The following is a 17,368-nucleotide window of genomic DNA, read 5'->3' on the forward strand; positions in this document are numbered from 1 at the left end:
AGCACAGTGGTTAGCACTGCTGCTTCACAGCTCCAGGGACCTGGGTTCGATTCCCGGCTCGGGTCACTGTCTGTGTGGAGTTTGCACATTCTCCTCGTGTCTGCGTGGGTTTCCTCCGGGTGCTCCGATTTCCTCCCACAGTCCAAAGGTGTGCGGGTTAGGTTGATTGGCCAGGTTAAAAATTGCCCCTTAGAGTCCTGAGATGCGTAGGTCAGAGGGATTAGCGGGTAAATATGTGGGGGTAGGGCCTGGGTGGGATTGTGGTTGGTGCAGACTCGATGGGCCGAATGGCCTCCTTCTGCACTGTAGGGTTTCTATGATTCTATGATCTATGATTTCTATGAACACAGTAGCCACCTACATGAAGGAAAGATGAATTTATATTGTATCTTTGATGATCTCAGGATGTCCCAGAGCACATTATAGTCAGTGAAGCATTCCCTCCCACAAGTGTAGTCAATGTCGTAATGTAGGAAACATTGTAGCCAATTTGTGCACAGCAAGCTCCCACAAGAAGGAACACAATAATGGCCAGATAATGATTTTGTGATATTGACTGAGGGGTAAATAAATATTGGCCTAGACAACTAGATAACTCTTCTGCTCTTCTTCTAAATAGCGCTGGGGGATCTTTTACGGCTATCCTAGAAAGTAAACAGAGCCTTAGTTTAACATCTCAACGGAAAGGCAGCATCTCTGACAGTGCTGCATCCCTATAGCACTGCGTTAGAGGGTCAGCTGAAATACTTATGCTCAAATCTCTGGAATGGGACTTGGATCCATGACCTTGTGACTCAGAGGTGGTAATATCAGCAACTGAGCCATGGCTACCTTGTAATCAGCAGCAACAGCTGCAAGCAACAAAGAAAGCTGCATCAGCTGGATGTCAATGATGTTGTTGATCCACCTTTTCCCCCGTTGCTGAACGAATGAATCCTTTTCCCCAAGTTCTAGGGCTAATTTTCAATGATAAACTGAAGAACAGTTGACAGTGGATGAAAATTTGAAACTATCTAAAATGGAGAAAATTGGCAATAAATAGGTGGAAATTTGTTCCCAAGAGGAAAGAACAGTTTGGACCAGTATTCTCATTTCCACGTTGTTCCTGTTTGCTCCTTCGGGATTGTAATGTTGTTCCTGGCTAAAGCTACTGGAACATTTAAGATAGCAGTAAAAGGGATAAGTCAATTTTGCTTCCATAGCTCATGGCAAGTCCTACCCTCTGCCGTTCCTGCCGGTCTAACATTCTGGGCCTTTTGATGTCTCTGTATCTTGGTCCCACCCAATCTCTACCTCAACTGATGTATCTGCACTCTCAGTCTGAACCCACTTCCACCAATGTTGGCTGCACTCTGTAACTACACCTAGAGGTAAAGGCTGGGCCTGCTGCATGATGAAGACCGCAACAGCTAATAGGATGGGCTAACCCATTGAAGACAGACCCACAAATGTGACAGGGAATAATGGGCAAGTAACACCTTAACTTTAGAAAATTCCAGAGTAGATGTTTAACTATCTCCAAGATAGAGTTTAATATAGGACTTATATTTCCAGATAACATTAGAGATTATCTCATTATATTCTAAACATTTGTAGTTCAAAGATCTACAAAATAGAAGATAATCAAACATACAGCTCCTCCTTCTAACTGTTATTTATGAACCATTCTGAGTATTACCTCCATCATCAAAGAGCCAGTAGATGTCAATGGTCTTTTTCCCTTGTTCCAATTGGAAGATGGTACTGGCCTGTGGTGCAACAACAACACTGGAGTTCACTGATTAAAAAAGAAGACAGCAATGAGCAAGAGGCAGGAATACCATTCAGTTCAAACCACACAATCCCAGTCAGCTGCCATAATACAAACAGAAAATCCTGGGAAAAACTCAGCATCTGTGGAGCGAGAAAGAGTGTCAATGTTTCAAGTCCGTACAACTCTTCTTCAGAACTTTGGCTGAGAAATCTTGCAATGATCGGAATATTCAATGAAGAATTGGGATCTGAGCTAAAAAAGGATTGGGATTAGGACTGACGCAACAGAGGAAGGGAGGGATCATGTCTGAAGCAGTAGGTCGGGGTCTAGAGGATGTGTGACAGTTAAGCATCAGAGACAGCCAGTCAGAGAAAGGATAGAGAGAATGAAGAGGGTATAATAGGGGAAAAGGAGCACAGGAGAGAGACATTGGAATGGGGAGGGTGAGAGAGACAAGAGTAGAGAATGGAGAGAACAACAAGAGAAAATGCGTGGGCTGATAAAAGAGACAGAGGTACCAAAAAAGAGAATCAAAGGTAGATTATGTTGTGTAGGGGCTTTGATGACCCCACATGAGGAGCTTTATAATCTCCACACCTGAGGAAAGCCTTAGAGGGGGTGCAATGAAGCTTCACTAGATTAATTTCTGGGATGAAAGGGTTGCCTTTCAGAAGGTGATCTCATTGAAATATATAAAATGAGGAGAGGGCTCGAGAGGTTGAATATTGAGAGGTTGTTTCTCCTGGCTTAATAACCTAGAACTAGGGGGTTTAGTATCAGGTTAAGGGGTTAGTCATTTAGTACATAGATAAGCAGAAGCTTGTGAATATTTGGGATTCTCTACCCCTGTAGAGCTGTGCGGGCCCTGTTAGAGTATATTTAAGGTTGAGATTAATAGATTTTTGGACCTACAGGGAATTGAGACATATGGGATTCTGACAGGAGAGTGGCGTTGAGGTTGAGGATAGCCGTGATCTTATTGATGGGTGAAGCAGGCTCAAGGGGCCATGTGGTCCCCTCCTGTTCCTATTTCTTACCTTTTATCACACAGTCTTCATACTGTACTTACTGCTCAGAGATTAATGAAATTCATTGTATCAAGATGCACAGGCCCAGGGCTCTGAGTTCTAACTATATATTATCTGTGTTGAAATGTCTGTCACATACTCACCATGCGCCTGCATCATCCTTGAAATGTTAAGGCCCTGCTTCATTCTCATCATGCAAACACCATAATTAAAGTCGAAAGAGTCACTATAATTCAAAGACAGATTTTAAACATAGCAGCAGGCAATGTCAAGTAAATACAAGAGGTAGCATTAGGGTCAGAGAAGTCACCTGAGCTCCTTTTGATCTCTGAGGCAGAGAGGAATCTTCCAGATTATTTTTTTGACAAACTGACTAGGGGTTTTATCTGTTTTTCCATCCCTCCCAAGAGATTACAAGGCTGTGTGTGGATTGGCAAGTGGAGAATAATGCGATGTACAAGGTATCACAGTAGTGTGCATCAGGCTGGATGGACCAGTGGGTCTTGACCTGTATGCCAATGATTTGATTTATTGTCACATGTATTGGGATACAGTGAAAAGTATTGGCCGGGATTCTCCCAAAAAACATTCTAAGTCCCCAATTTGCGTTAAAATGGGAGTAACTCCCGCTGACTTTTTCAGTGTGATCTTCAGATTCAATCTCCCACACACTGCATGACTGAGTGGGATTCCCTCTGAAAATCAGGGAACAGGGTCTATTCCCTCAGCAGACTGCTGAACGGGCCACTGCGCATGCGCCGATCTGTCGGAGCTTTACTGGCCTCCCAATCGCTGGCCTACCAAACCTCCACCACCCGATCGCTGGCTTCTTGGACCTCCCCAGGCCAACCCCTATATCCCCACTCCGTAGCCAGCCCCGATCTCCCTGACGCCCCCACGTGGTCAGTCCCAATTTCTCGATCCCACCACCCCCCGGCAGTCTCCACCCCCCACCCAGATGGCCAGCCCCGATCACCATCCGCCCTCCCTCTGCCTGCGATCCCAGTGCAGAGTGGCAGTGGGACCCCACTCAGTCCCACTGATTGCCCCACAACTGGCCCAGTGGGTAGTGCCAAGTTGCCCCTTGGGCATTGTCAGGGGCCAGGCTGGTGGTAGTGTCAAGGGACACTACCACCCCCTTATCCCCAACATCCTGGGAGGGCTCAATGGCCTCTCTGCCATTGAGAGAGAGATGTTGTGGTCTGGACACTTCAGTCCTGGGTCCGCGAACGATATTTAAATCTGGATTAGCAGATTGAAATCAGCTCTGCGCTGATTTCCGGCACGGAGCTGTTTATTCTAAAAAATCTTTGGGTGGGAGATGTGCGGAGGCCGGGGCGCTCAGCGGGAAGCCGGAGGCCGTGGCGCTAAGCGGGAAGCCGGAGGCCGGGGCGCTCAGCGGGAAGCCGGAGGCCGTGGCGCTCAGCGGGAAGCCGGAGGCCGGGGCGCCCAGCGGGAAGCAGGAGGCCGGGGCGCCCAGCGGGAAGCAGGAGGCCGGGGCGCCCAGCGGGAATCAGGAGGCCGGGGCGCTCAGCGGGAAGCCGGGGCGCTCAGCGGGAAGCCGGAGGCCGTGGCGCTCTGCGGGAAGCCGGAGGCCGGGGCGCTCTGCGGGAAGCCGGAGGCCGGGGCGCTCAGCGGGAAGCCGGAGGCCGGGGCGCTCAGCGGGAAGCCGGAGGCCGGGGCGCTCAGCGGGAAGCCGGAGGCCGGGGCGCTCAGCGGGAAGGCGGAGGCCGGGGCGCTCAGCGGGAAGCCGGAGGCCGGGGCGCTCAGCGGGAAGCCGGAGGCCGGGGCGCTCAGCGGGAAGCCGGAGGCCGGGGCGCTCAGCGGGAAGCCGGAGGCCGGGGCGCCCAGCGGGAAGCAGGAGGCCGGGGCGGCCAGCGGGAAGCAGGAGGCCGGGGCGCCCAGCGGGAATCAGGAGGCCGGGGCGCTCGGCGGGAAGCCGGAGGCCGTGGCGCTCGGCGGGAAGCCGGAGGCCGGGGCGCCCGGCGGGAAGCAGGAGGCCGGGGCGCCCGGCGGGAAGCAGGAGGCCGGGGCGCCCGGCGGGAATCAGGAGGCCGGGGCGCTCGGCGGGAAGCCGGAGGCCGGGGCGCTCTGCGGGAAGCCGGAGGCCGGGGCGCTCGGCGGGAAGCCGGAGGCCGGGGCTCTCGGCGGGAAGCCGGAGGCCGGGGCACTCGGCGGGAAGCCGGAGGCCGGGGCACTCGGCGGGAAGCCGGAGGCCGGGGCACTCGGCGGGAAGCCGGAGGCCGGGGCACTCGGCGGGAAGCCGGAGGCCGGGGCACTCGGCGGGAAGCCGGAGGCCGGGGCACTCGGCGGGAAGCCGGAGGCCGGGGCACTCGGCGGGAAGCCGGAGTCCGGGGCACTCGGCGGGAAGCCGGAGGCCGGGGCACTCGGCGGGAAGCCGGAGGCCGGGGCACTCGGCGGGAAGCCGGAGGCCGGGGCACTCGGCGGGAAGCCGGAGGCCGGGGCACTCGGCGGGAAGCCGGAGGCCGGGGCACTCGGCGGGAAGCCGGAGGCCGGGGCACTCGGCGGGAAGCCGGAGGCCGGGGCACTCGGCGGGAAGCCGGAGGCCGGGGCACTCGGCGGGAAGCCGGAGGCCGGGGCACTCGGCGGGAAGCCGGAGGCCGGGGCACTCGGCGGGAAGCCGGAGGCCGGGGCACTCGGCGGGAAGCCGGAGGCCGGGGCACTCGGCGGGAAGCCGGAGGCCGGGGCACTCGGCGGGAAGCCGGAGGCCGGGGCACTCGGCGGGAAGCCGGAGGCCGGGGCACTCGGCGGGAAGCCGGAGGCCGGGGCACTCGGCGGGAAGCCGGAGGCCGGGGCACTCGGCGGGAAGCCGGAGGCCGGGGCACTCGGCGGGAAGCCGGAGGCCGGGGCACTCGGCGGGAAGCCGGAGGCCGGGGCACTCGGCGGGAAGCCGGAGGCCGGGGCACTCGGCGGGAAGCCGGAGGCCGGGGCACTCGGCGGGAAGCCGGAGGCCGGGGCACTCGGCGGGAAGCCGGAGGCCGGGGCACTCGGCGGGAAGCCGGAGGCCGGGGCACTCGGCGGGAAGCCGGAGGCCGGGGCACTCGGCGGGAAGCCGGAGGCCGGGGCACTCGGCGGGAAGCCGGAGGCCGGGGCACTCGGCGGGAAGCCGGAGGCCGGGGCACTCGGCGGGAAGCCGGAGGCCGGGGCACTCGGCGGGAAGCCGGAGGCCGGGGCACTCGGCGGGAAGCCGGAGGCCGGGGCGCTCGGCGGGAAGCCGGAGGCCGGGGCGCTCAGCGGGAAGCCGGAGGCCGGGGCGCTCAGCGGGAAGCCGGAGGCCGGGGCACTCAGCAGGAAGCCGGAGGCTGGGCGCCCAGCGGGAATCAGGAGGCCGTGGCGCTCAGCGGGAATCAGGAGGCCGTGGCGCTCAGCGGGAAGCCGGAGGCCGGGGCACTCAGCGGGAAGCCGGAGGCCGTGGCGCTCAGCGGGAAGCCGCAGCCTCCGTTGATGTCTCCCGGGCTGCTGCGCTAGAATTGCCCCTATTGTTTCTTGGGTGCACTGTACAGACGGAACATACCGTTCATAGAATACATAGGGGAGAAGGAAAGGAGAGGATGCAGAATATAGAGTTGCAATTACAGAGAGGGTGAGGAGAAAGATCAGCTTAATATATAATAGGACCATTCAAAAGTCTGATGGCAGCAGGGAAGAGAAGCTGTTCTTGAGTCGGTTGGTGTGTGTTTTCAGACTTTTGTATCTTTTTCCCGACGGAAGAAGGTGGAAGAGAATATGCCCGCGGTGTCCTTAATTATGCTGGCTGCCTTTCCGAGGCAGCGGGAAGCGTAGACGGAGTCCATGTCATTTCTGTATTTGTTTTTATGCCTGTTGGGTTAGGCTCATTAACCCTACACTATTTTTATCAGAGTCATCATCCATCTCATGTAAAAGTTGATCCCCAACTTTGGGACAAAAATCCTTAATTTCGCATATACCTCGAGTAAAGGTCAACCGCTCCTTCCCCCCTGACCTTCCAAGGACTCAGCTGTGATTCAGCTCACTGCCTCACTCTCTGTTCAGAATAAAACAGCAGAGGACACGATATAAAGGACTTTTCTGATCTTTCTGCACCGGTGCAGTGTGCGGTTTGCCCACCAGTATATCAGGGAATCTTATTAAAATTTAATTCCGCATTGAAATAATGGGGGTAAGGTTGGGACAAACTGCAGAGTCAGTGTGCACCAGCCCAAGAGATATCCAAGTGGAGCATGGAGTGAGTATCGCCCTGTGGGATTGACAGAGTGGATTCTGGAGGATGTTTCCTCTTGTGGGGGAGACTAAAACTAGGGAACATAGTTGAAGAATAAGAGGTCTCTCTTTTAAGACAGAGATGAAGAGATTGTTCTTTCCTCTCAGAGGGTCATTAAACTGTGGAATTATCTTCTGCAGAATGGAATGGAGGCTGGGTAATTAAATTTATTCAAGGCTGAATTTGATAGGTGTTTGATAAAGAAGGGAGTTGAGGGTTATGCGGGAGAGACAGGAAACTGGAGCCAAGACCGCAAGCAGGTCAGCCATGATGGTACTGAATGGCGGAGCAGACGCAAATAACCAAAAGGCCCACTTCCAAGTCCTATGTAACCTGCTGACTGTATGAGTTGTGAGCATCAGCAGTTAAAAATAAGCCCCTGGAAAACAAATTTGAACAGGAACTGAAAACCCAGCATGGCTCTCTGCTGACTGTGTGAGCCCCAAGCATTGGTAGTAGAAAGCAAGTCCCTTGAAAACATTATGCGTGTAAAAGTCGACCCCTTTACTCTTTACCTAAAAAATGGGTTTCAAGAATTCAACTTTCACATAAGTATATATGGTAATGCCACTTACTAACTACAAAACAGAATTCTTTCACATTGTTCATTATTAGTGGTGTTGCCCCTTTAAGGAGAGGTACTTGGTGATGTCACTATGGGGCTAAAGTTATCTGATCTTGCATTCCATTTGGCCTATCTTAACATAAAACACTTTCACATTGTCTGAAATAACATCTTTATATAAGCACTGCTTATAAGGACAGAAACTTTAAACCACAATGGTAGTGTTAATAACTGTCGATCAAACAAGCTGACAGAAAATTGATTGTGTGAAGTCTCCCTCCTTCAGGTATTAATTGTTGTTGCAGATTTTTAAAATGGCAATTTTTAAAACAAAAACTTTATCTCATTATCTGGCAAGTGTGGCACAAATGTTACCTGCCACTGGCCCCTTCAATCCAATCTTTCTTTCCCTCTCCTTATTTCCCAAATTAAATGTCCTTCTGAGTCCTCCTGCTTATCAATCTGATTGCTAAAGGAGACACACACATTTGCTTGTCCCAGATGCCTTTCAAACCTAAAAATCCAAGAACAAGTTTAAATAAGGAATGGCAGGGGAGCAGACAGTGATGATTATAACCCAGAGGCCCAGCCCAATGCTCTGGAGGTATGGGTTCAAATTTCACCATGGCAAATGGCGGAATGTAAATTCACCTATTAAATCTAGAATTGAAAACCAGTCTCAGTAATCGTGAAACTGTTGCCAATTTTTGTAAAAATCCATCTGGTTCGCTAATATTTTTTAGGGAGGAAATCTGCCATCCTTACTTGGTCTGGCCTACATGTGACTCCAGACCTGCTCAGTTCAAGGGCAATGAGAGATAGGCAACAAACGCTGACTTTGCCAGTGATGCCCACATTCCAAGAAAGAACAAATAGAAAACAAATGTTGCACCACATTATGGCTCATTGTCTGCTTTGGTTATCTTGGGACTTTCTTAATATATACTACTTCATATTTCTATTCCTGTTGTAAACAAAGAGCTGAATGGTAGTTATGTCTGAAAACAGTTGACTCTTTTGTCGTCATTTTTAGTGACAGGAGACTGTAGTGGGCATGTCGTACTCTCCATTGTGCATTTTTTTAGGCAAGGATAGATACATTTTTGAACAGTAAAGGAATTAAGGGTTATGGTGAGCGGGCGGGTAAGTGGAGCTGAGTCCACGAAAAGATCAGCCATGATCTTATTGAATGGCGGAGCAGTCTCGAGGGGCCAGATGGCCTACTCCTGCTCCTAGTTCTTATGTTCTTACCACAATTCAGAGTTAGTTGTTAGACCTGTGCCCACCCATAACCAGTGGATAGTTAAGGTTTAGATTTCAGTTCACTATACAGCCTGTAGTCTAGCCTTAAATATATTGGCAAAAGCCCAAATATAACAACCTGCAAATTAGGATATGATGAACCTTATTAAAATTATAAACACTTTGAAATAAATTCTCATCAACGGTATTTAATGTCTAAAGTTCTTTTAAAATTACTTGCTTTTGCACACTAAAGTAGCATAGCGTTGATGGATACTCACTAGATTACGCCAATGTAACTTTCCACATTCTGTAGATGATCAGATTGCCAATTCCTTTTAAATCCTATCACAAGTACGTTGGGCTTCATCCTCCCAAGACCTACAGCCTATTAAACAGGTAATATGTTTAATTTTAATATGTATGAACATTCTTACAAGGCGGGGAAAAAAATTAGTTATTTAAACAAGGAATTAATTTTTTGTAGTAAGAATAAGCTGTCAACCTTATCTTGTGGACGGAGAAACCTAGCATTTCTTTTTGACTTTTCTGTAGCAATTTGATACAATGAATGGCTTGCTGGGGCATTTAAGAGAGCAGTTAAGAGCATTGCTGGGGATTTGGAGTCACATATAGGCCAGATTAGGTAAGGATGGCAGATCTATTTATTTGAAGGGTATCAGTGAGCCAGGTGAGTTTCAGGGCAATCCAATAGTCGGAACATTGGAATAGGCCATTCAGCTCCTCAAACCTATTCTGCCATTCAATGAGATCATGGCTGATCTTGGCCTAACTCCCTATAGCTGCCTTTGGCCCATTTCCCTTAATACCTTTGCTTAACAAAAGATTATCTATCTCAGATTTAAAATTGGCAACTGATCTAGCATCAACTGCCATTTGTGGAAGAGTTCCAAACCTCTAAACTTTGTGCTTGGAAGTGTTTCCTAACATTGCTTCTGAATGGTCTGGCCCCAAGTTTTAGATTTATGCCCTGAGTTCTTGAATCTCCAATCAGTGGTAAGTTTATCTTTAAATGCCCTGTATTTTCCTGTTAGTATCTTGAAGACCTTGATGAGATCACCACTTGACCTTCGGAATTCTAGAGAAGACAGGCCTAATTTGTATAATCTCTCCTCATAACTTAATTCCTGAGGTCCAGGTATCATTTGTTAATCTCCCTCAAAGGCCAATTATCCTTCCTAAGGTGTGGTGCCCAGATCTGCTCACAGTACTCCAAGTTGGGTTTAACCAGGGTTTGAGAGAGCTGCAGCATAACTTCAGCATCCATATACTCCAGTCCTCCAGATATAAAAGGCCAGCATTCCATTAGCATCTTGAGAATTTTCTGCACCCGTTCATGGCATTTTAAAGACAAATGCACCTGAGTCCTAAGTTTCTTTGGATATGTACTGTATTTAGCTTCATACCATCTAAAAAGTATCCTTATCTATCCTCTTTCAGTAGCCTCACACTTGCTTGCATTGAAATCCATCTGCCACAGCTTTGCTAATTCACCTAGTCTATCAATATCCCTTTGTAATTTTACGTTATCATCTATACCGTCTACAATATAGCCTAACTATGTCATCAGAAAATTCAGAAAAATGAATTTCTGCGCCATTATCCAAATTGTTAATAACGTGAACATTGAGGCACTAACAAAGATGGTTGTGGGACACCACTAGTCACAATCTGCCAATCTGTGTCATTACCCATTATCCCTACTTTCTGTCGCCTGCCACTCGATCAATTTCCCGATCATGTCGGTAATTTTCCCTCAATTCTATGGGCTTCTACCTTAGTTAACAGTCTTTTATGTGGGGCTTTATCAAATGCCTTCTGGAAGTCCATATGAATAGCATCCTACCTGTCATGAACCCATGCTGGCTCTCCTTGATTAACTGGAAATTTGAGGTGTTCAGTTACCCTATTGTAACCCCCTGCTGACAACTATATTCCCTGACCAGCTGAGTTAAGTAAAGCTGTACCTGGGATGTGCTTGGTTTTATAAGGGGCTACTAGGTAAATGTTCAATTAACAGAATCCTGAGTTCTTAGCGGTTGGTGTTGAGCTGGGCTAAATTTCCTATTTACCAATAAATGTCAGTACAGGCGTGAATGAAAAGGATTAGTGTATGCAGTTGCAATCTAGAGTAATAACCTATTAATAATAGCGTGGTGCCTCCTAAAATGATAAGTATGTAAACCTTATAAGAAGAAAAGGTTCAGGACAACCCTGCAAAAGGAATAACAAAAATAAATTTATTTTCTTGCATTGTTGCGTCTCATAAAACAGGTAAAGAGTCCCAAACTAAAGATTTTTCAATTAAACAGTTTCAACCCTGAGAAATGTTCAAAATATTACCAAGCGCTTGGATTTATAAACGTTGGGGCCCATACGTTGGTGCACATATGAAGAAAACACGCCCTCAACAACACACTGCTGATACCGTTCAGTGTCTGATAGTATAGTCTCCAGTTACACACGCAACTACGACACACACAGTCCAGAAGGGTCTGCGAGTGGGAAGATGATGCAGCAGGAAAAAAAAATGCAGCAAGCTGTCCGTGTAGTGACGCAGGTCCAGTGCGCTGAAGTCTGTCCTCCTCGGCAGTGCTACTTAGCAAGTTAGCTTCAGCTAATCCTTGTTCTCTCCGTCTTCTCAGTGAAAACTACGCCCGACATTTATAGCTGACTGTCCCTCACTGGCAGTTTCTAGCAGAAACGTCCACGCTTGAGAGTACACGACGATGCGCTTTACACTTTTTCTCACCAGTAATGAAAATAACAAACGGGACTAAACCTTGCTGCCTTTCACTTCAAACTGGGAAAATCGAGTTACTGAACTGCGACAAACACGAGCTTTAACTGCACAGTAATATTTGTGCCCATACTGTGAAGTATGTTAGTCTACAAATATTATTTGCCTCGACGTTAAAACTGGGTTTTTACCGCATGGAAACAGCTCCTCTTCCCCACGTGTGTCTCCCCACTGCAGCTTCCTCTGCCTCCCGCCGTTTTTCTTTTTCTCTCCCCCTAAGTAATCTGATTGGCTTAAAGTGCAGTTCTCTAGAAAACGGATTGGCTTAGCTTACATCACTCAAACAAACAGTATCTGTTCACGGTATTTGGCCCAGTAAACAGGATATTGAAACTCACAAGAAAACAAAGAACAATGGGAAATGTCTTTTTCATTAAATTTACCCATATTTCAAGAAAACACACTCTTTTCATTTTTCTTTCATTTATCCTTTTTTTTCAGGCCCCTGCGCTATCCTTTAGAGACTCCAATAATTTCCCCACCACAGATGTTAAGCTAACTGGTCTGTAATTCCCTGGTTTTCCTCTTTCACCCTTCTTAAAAAGCAGAGTGACATGAGCAATTTTCCAGTCCAGACGGACGACGCCTGAATCTAGGGAACTTTGAAAGATTATAGTTAGGGCATCTACAATGTGCTCCCCTATTCCTTTAACACTCTTGGATGATAACTGTCAAGTCCTGGGGATTTGTCACTCTTTAGATCCATTAACCTCCTCATTATCAATGTTTTGCTAACAATTTTATTTAGACCACGTCCCCGATCCGCTGTTAACTTCCTCGGGACTTCCGGCAAGCTATCCTCCTCTTCTGCTATAAATACTGAGGCAAATTAATTATTCAACATGTTTGTCACTTTCCCATAGTCATTAACAATATCCCTACTCTTGGTCTTTAGTGGGCCAACAATGCTCCTGACCACCTGCTTTCCCTTTATATAACTATAACATTTCTCCTTATTGATTTTGATGTCCTTTGCAAGTTTCCTTTCATAATCCCTTCTAGTTGCTCTTACGAGCCTCTTTGTGGTCCTTTGCTGGTCTTTGTATCTTTCCCATTTAGCAGGGTATGTGCTGTTTTTGCATTTTTGTAAGTCCTTTCTTTTAGTTTTATGCTGTCCCTTATCTCTTTAGATATCTATGATTATTTTTTCTGTGAAGTAGTGCTTTTCCTTTTCAGGGGTATAAACTGGTTCTGCAATGCGTTAGATGTTTCTTTAAACATTCTCCACTGCTCTTCAGTGGTTTTACCCATTAGCAGATTCTCCCCGTTTCCTGTGGACAGTCTCTGTCTCATCTCATTCAAGTCGACCTGATCTAAATCTGAAATTCTAGCAGCTGATTCGAGCTTTTCGCTTTCAGACACTACATTGAACTCGATCATGTTATCATTACTGTTTAATAAATGTTCACAGACAATTATGTTACGAATTAAATCTGGCTCATTACTAACTCCAACATTGCGTGTCCCCTTGTTGCATCCAGGACATTTTGCTGTAGGAAACTGTCCCAGACACACTCCAGAAATTCACTATCTTTCTGACAGGTGCTTGCCTACCTCTCCCAATCTGTGTTAAAGTTAAAATCCCCCATTAATACTGCTCTGCTTTGCTACATATTTGCCTAATTTCTGCATTTATACAATCTACCATTTCAGAGCTGCTACCAAGGTGTCTACACATAACACCTATTACAGTTTTAGATCCTTTACTGTTCCTCAGTTCCACCCATAAGGTCGCCACTGGATGCTTTCCCCTCATTATATCCTCCTTCACCATTGAAGTGATTTTGTTTCTAATCAGTAAGACTGCTCCACCCCCTCTTCCATTATCCCTATCCGTCCTGTGAACCTTTAACCTGGTATATTTAGTCCCCAGTCTCCACCATCCTGCAGCCATGTCTCAGTAATGGCTACTATATCATAATCTCTAATTTGAGTTGGTACTTGCAGCTCATTTAACTTATTCCTTACACTCCATGCATTTGTACATAGAACTGTTATTTGGGCCATACATTCTAACCTGTCCCTCAGCACTGATGCTTTATTCACCGGTTTATTATTTCTCTCTTCTAGTTTAATTAACATACTTTTAATAGCTTTGCCATTACTTGCCGTACCTGAAGTAGGATTCCTGACTGTTCTTCTTTACTCTCGGTCCTGTTACTTGGTTTTTGAAACCCGCCTCCCCCGCCCCCCCCTCCATTTACTAGTTTAAAGTCCTTGTGATCACCCTATTTAGCCTTTCTGCTGGGACACTAGTCCCAGATTGGTTCAGGTGAAGCCTGTCCCAATGGTACAGTTCCTTCCTGTCCCACCGATGCCAGTGCCCCACAAAATGTTACCCCTCTTTCCTGAGCAACTCCTTTAGCCACATGTTTTCTTCCCTACTTTTTTTATGGCTCAGATAATAATACAGAGATTATAAAGCTTGAGGTCCTGTTCTTTCATTTTGTTCCTAATGTTCTCCAAACAGGACTTCCTGCCTGCTTTGTTGGTTCCAGCATGGACCACAACAACTGGATCCCCCCCCCTCCAGGTGCCATGGTAGGATTTGAGCTCATGCTGCCACATCATTAGCCTGGGTCTCTAGATTACTTGTCCACTAACAACACCATGAAGCCACTATCCAAATGCTGAGCTATCCAGCAATATTCACGTACAATAAAATTTTAAAAAATGTTTTGTGAGAGGATACTTCCAGAGAGGGTACCGTAGCAACCTTTATAGATTGAATCAAAGCACAAACTATTCACCTACTAATCTTGCGATAAGGATCAACAAAAAAGTTAAGTCTTAGCTATCAAACTTAACAAAGCTTTTAACATCGTACCAGTCACGATTACTTTTGAACAACCTCTCTGGCCCTGAAAAGTGAATCGTATAAGTGTAAAGTCTCATTCCATCAGAAGAACATCTAACAACTGTAGATTTTTAAAAGTTTTTCTTTGTTTGAAAGTTTAATTTCTCAGATCGGAGATTCATCTTTACTCTCATACATACTTCTCAGTCTTCTACTTTCTGTACAAGGATTCAAATGTGATGTCGATCCTCGCTTTTCTATTTCTAACATCTCCCTCTGTGAGAGTTCTTCAAAGTGATTCGCTGATCTGCTGCCTGCCCTGCCCCTGGACATCACAAACCCTCGGCAGGAAGTGCCAAACTCAAACTGATGTCCGAATAGAGGAAGCCTGCAATCTACAGCCTGCTAAATCTCTGTGAGCAGATTTTTCCAAAGTCAGTGGAGGAAACATCTTCACCATACAAAAACATTTGGGCCAATACGTTTGAAGATTATAAGTTATTTAATCATTCTGCAGTTGAAGAAATATTTATCATCTTACACTAGCATCACATGATAGTGTTTCAGAAAATACAAAATACAAATGGAAGTCCAAGAAAGAAGGTTTGAACAATGGCGCAGTTGGATCACTCTGCATTTTGTAATCAGGCAGCCTGTCAAGAGTGAAGGATGATGTCCTTTTCTATCTATCCCTCAGTCCTTGCTCACCTGTTGGCATTCTTCAACTGAAGAATGTGCAAGTGGATGGCTCAAGACCTCGATCAAAAGTCCTCCACAATTAGCTTGGGATTTCAGCCAAGTATTAAGAAAGGCATCACCCACGCAGCATGTGAAATATCTGCTTTGATTCTCTTCCATTTTCCTTTTTTCATCTTTATTTTCTTGGGTAGGATTTTTCACGTGGCAGGGTTTCCCAACCTGGCACGTAAACAGTCAAGGGACGCACCCCTGCTTCTGAGGCCTGTCCTGCGGCCAGGTAATGGTCTTTGGAGCATCGAGTGGCTGGAGGCAGGATTTCTGCCCCATGTTGGGAGAAAGCTCTGTCTCAGAGAGCCCATTGGTCACCTGCTGGGACTTCATCCGGCCCCAGTGAAGCTAGAGCTGGATGGAAGGTATTGGGGGGGTGGGGGGGGGGATCTCACAATGGGCCCAGGGATGGAAGCATCCAAGATCCAAGGGGTTGGAAGTGGGGTCGGAGTTGCTTTTTGCCTCACCTCTGCTCTTTTCCCCCAGCTCACCTCATTTCTCCTCTTCACCCCACCGTGCCTCAGCTCTCCTCTTTGCCCCAATCTCATCTCTGCTTTGTACCATTTACACGTCATGCATTTACCTGCATTAACGTTTGTGTTCCACTTCGCAAATCATCCGCAGCCACACTGGTATAAAAGGATTTGATCTTCCTCTTAGACAACCACTTGATGTGTCCACTAGAGCATATCTCAGATGCCTTTTCCTTCTGAGGACCCTTGGGTTAAACACAGGGCATAAATAGATATGAAACCTATTGCTCCTCAGCGCATTTAACTCTGAGTAGTTTCAATGATTTAGTTGACTGACGAGTTAAATTTGGTTGCTAAATGAGTATCAGATCCCCCAGGTTACACAAAACATACTAAACCAGGCAGTTTATGATAGGAGACCAAAAGAGTCCCCCTTTATCAATTCCAGAAGGGGGTTGCCAGGGGGAGGGGAAGGGTGCCGGGGGGGGGGGCCCCGAGAGGGGGGGGCGGCGCCCGAGAGGGAGTGGGGGGCGCCAGAGGGAGTGGGGGGCGCCAGAGGGAGTGGGGGGCGCCAGAGGGAGTGGGGGGCGCCAGAGGGAGTGGGGGGCGCCAGAGGGAGTGGGGGGCGCCAGAGGGAGTGGGGGGCGCCAGAGGGAGTGGGGGGCGCCAGAGGGAGTGGGGGGCGCCAGAGGGAGTGGGGGGCGCCAGGGGGAGTGGGGGGCGCCAGGGGGAGTGGGGGGCGCCAGGGGGAGTGGGGGGCGCCAGGGGGAGTGGGGGGCGCCAGGGGGAGTGGGGGGCGCCAGGGGGAGTGGGGGGCGCCAGGGGGAGTGGGGGGCGCCAGGGGGAGTGGGGGGCGCCAGGGGGAGTGGGGGGCGCCAGAGGGAGTGGGGGGCGCCAGAGGGAGTGGGGGGCGCCAGAGGGAGTGGGGGGCGCCAGAGGGAGTGGGGGGCGCCAGAGGGAGTGGGGGGCGCCAGAGGGAGTGGGGGGCGCCAGAGGGAGTGGGGGGCGCCAGAGGGAGTGGGGGGCGCCGGGGGGAGTGGGGGGCGCCGGGGGGAGTGGGGGGCGCCGGGGGGAGTGGGGGGCGCCGGGGGGAGTGGGGGGCGCCGGGGGGAGTGGGGGGCGCCGGGGGGAGTGGGGGGCGCCGGGGGGAGTGGGGGGCGCCGGGGGGAGTGGGGGGCGCCGGGGGGAGTGGGGGGCGCCGGGGGGAGTGGGGGGCGCCGGGGGGAGTGGGGGGCGCCGGGGGGAGTGGGGGGCGCCGGGGGGAGTGGGGGGCGCCGGGGGGAGTGGGGGGCGCCGGGGGGAGTGGGGGGCGCCGGGGGGAGTGGGGGGCGCCGGGGGGAGTGGGGGGCGCCGGGGGGAGTGGGGGGCGCCGGGGGGAGTGGGGGGCGCCGGGGGGAGTGGGGGGCGCCGGGGGGAGTGGGGGGCGCCGGGGGGAGTGGGGGGCGCCGGGGGGAGTGGGGGGCGCCGGGGGGAGTGGGGGGCGCCGGGGGGAGTGGGGGGCGCCGGGGGGAGTGGGGGGCGCCGGGGGGAGTGGGGGGCGCCGGGGGGAGTGGGGGGCGCCGGGGGAAGTGGGGGGCGCCGGGGGGAGTGGGGGGCGCCGGGGGGAGTGGGGGGCGCCGGGGGGAGTGGGGGGCGCCGGGGGGAGTGGGGGGCGCCGGGGGGAGTGGGGGGCGCCGGG

The 17,368-nt window shown here is 50.4% G+C and overlaps 1 protein-coding gene across 1 annotated transcript in view; it reads right to left on the minus strand.

Annotated features, from left to right (window-relative positions):
• slc12a3 (solute carrier family 12 member 3) overlaps positions 1 to 17,368 on the minus strand; it is a 60,656-nt gene that overhangs the window by 10,684 nt on the left and 32,604 nt on the right. Inside the window, exons 17-20 of the mRNA XM_078211033.1 lie at positions 15,801 to 15,935; positions 9,134 to 9,240; positions 2,925 to 3,007; positions 1,679 to 1,777 (exon numbers count right to left, since the gene is read on the minus strand). Coding sequence (XP_078067159.1) covers positions 1,679 to 1,777; positions 2,925 to 3,007; positions 9,134 to 9,240; positions 15,801 to 15,935 — 424 coding nt within the window. The remainder of the gene's footprint in view (positions 1 to 1,678; positions 1,778 to 2,924; positions 3,008 to 9,133; positions 9,241 to 15,800; positions 15,936 to 17,368) is intronic.

This window comes from Mustelus asterias, chromosome 4, assembly GCF_964213995.1.
Source record: "Mustelus asterias chromosome 4, sMusAst1.hap1.1, whole genome shotgun sequence".
NCBI classification, from domain to species: domain Eukaryota; kingdom Metazoa; phylum Chordata; class Chondrichthyes; order Carcharhiniformes; family Triakidae; genus Mustelus; species Mustelus asterias.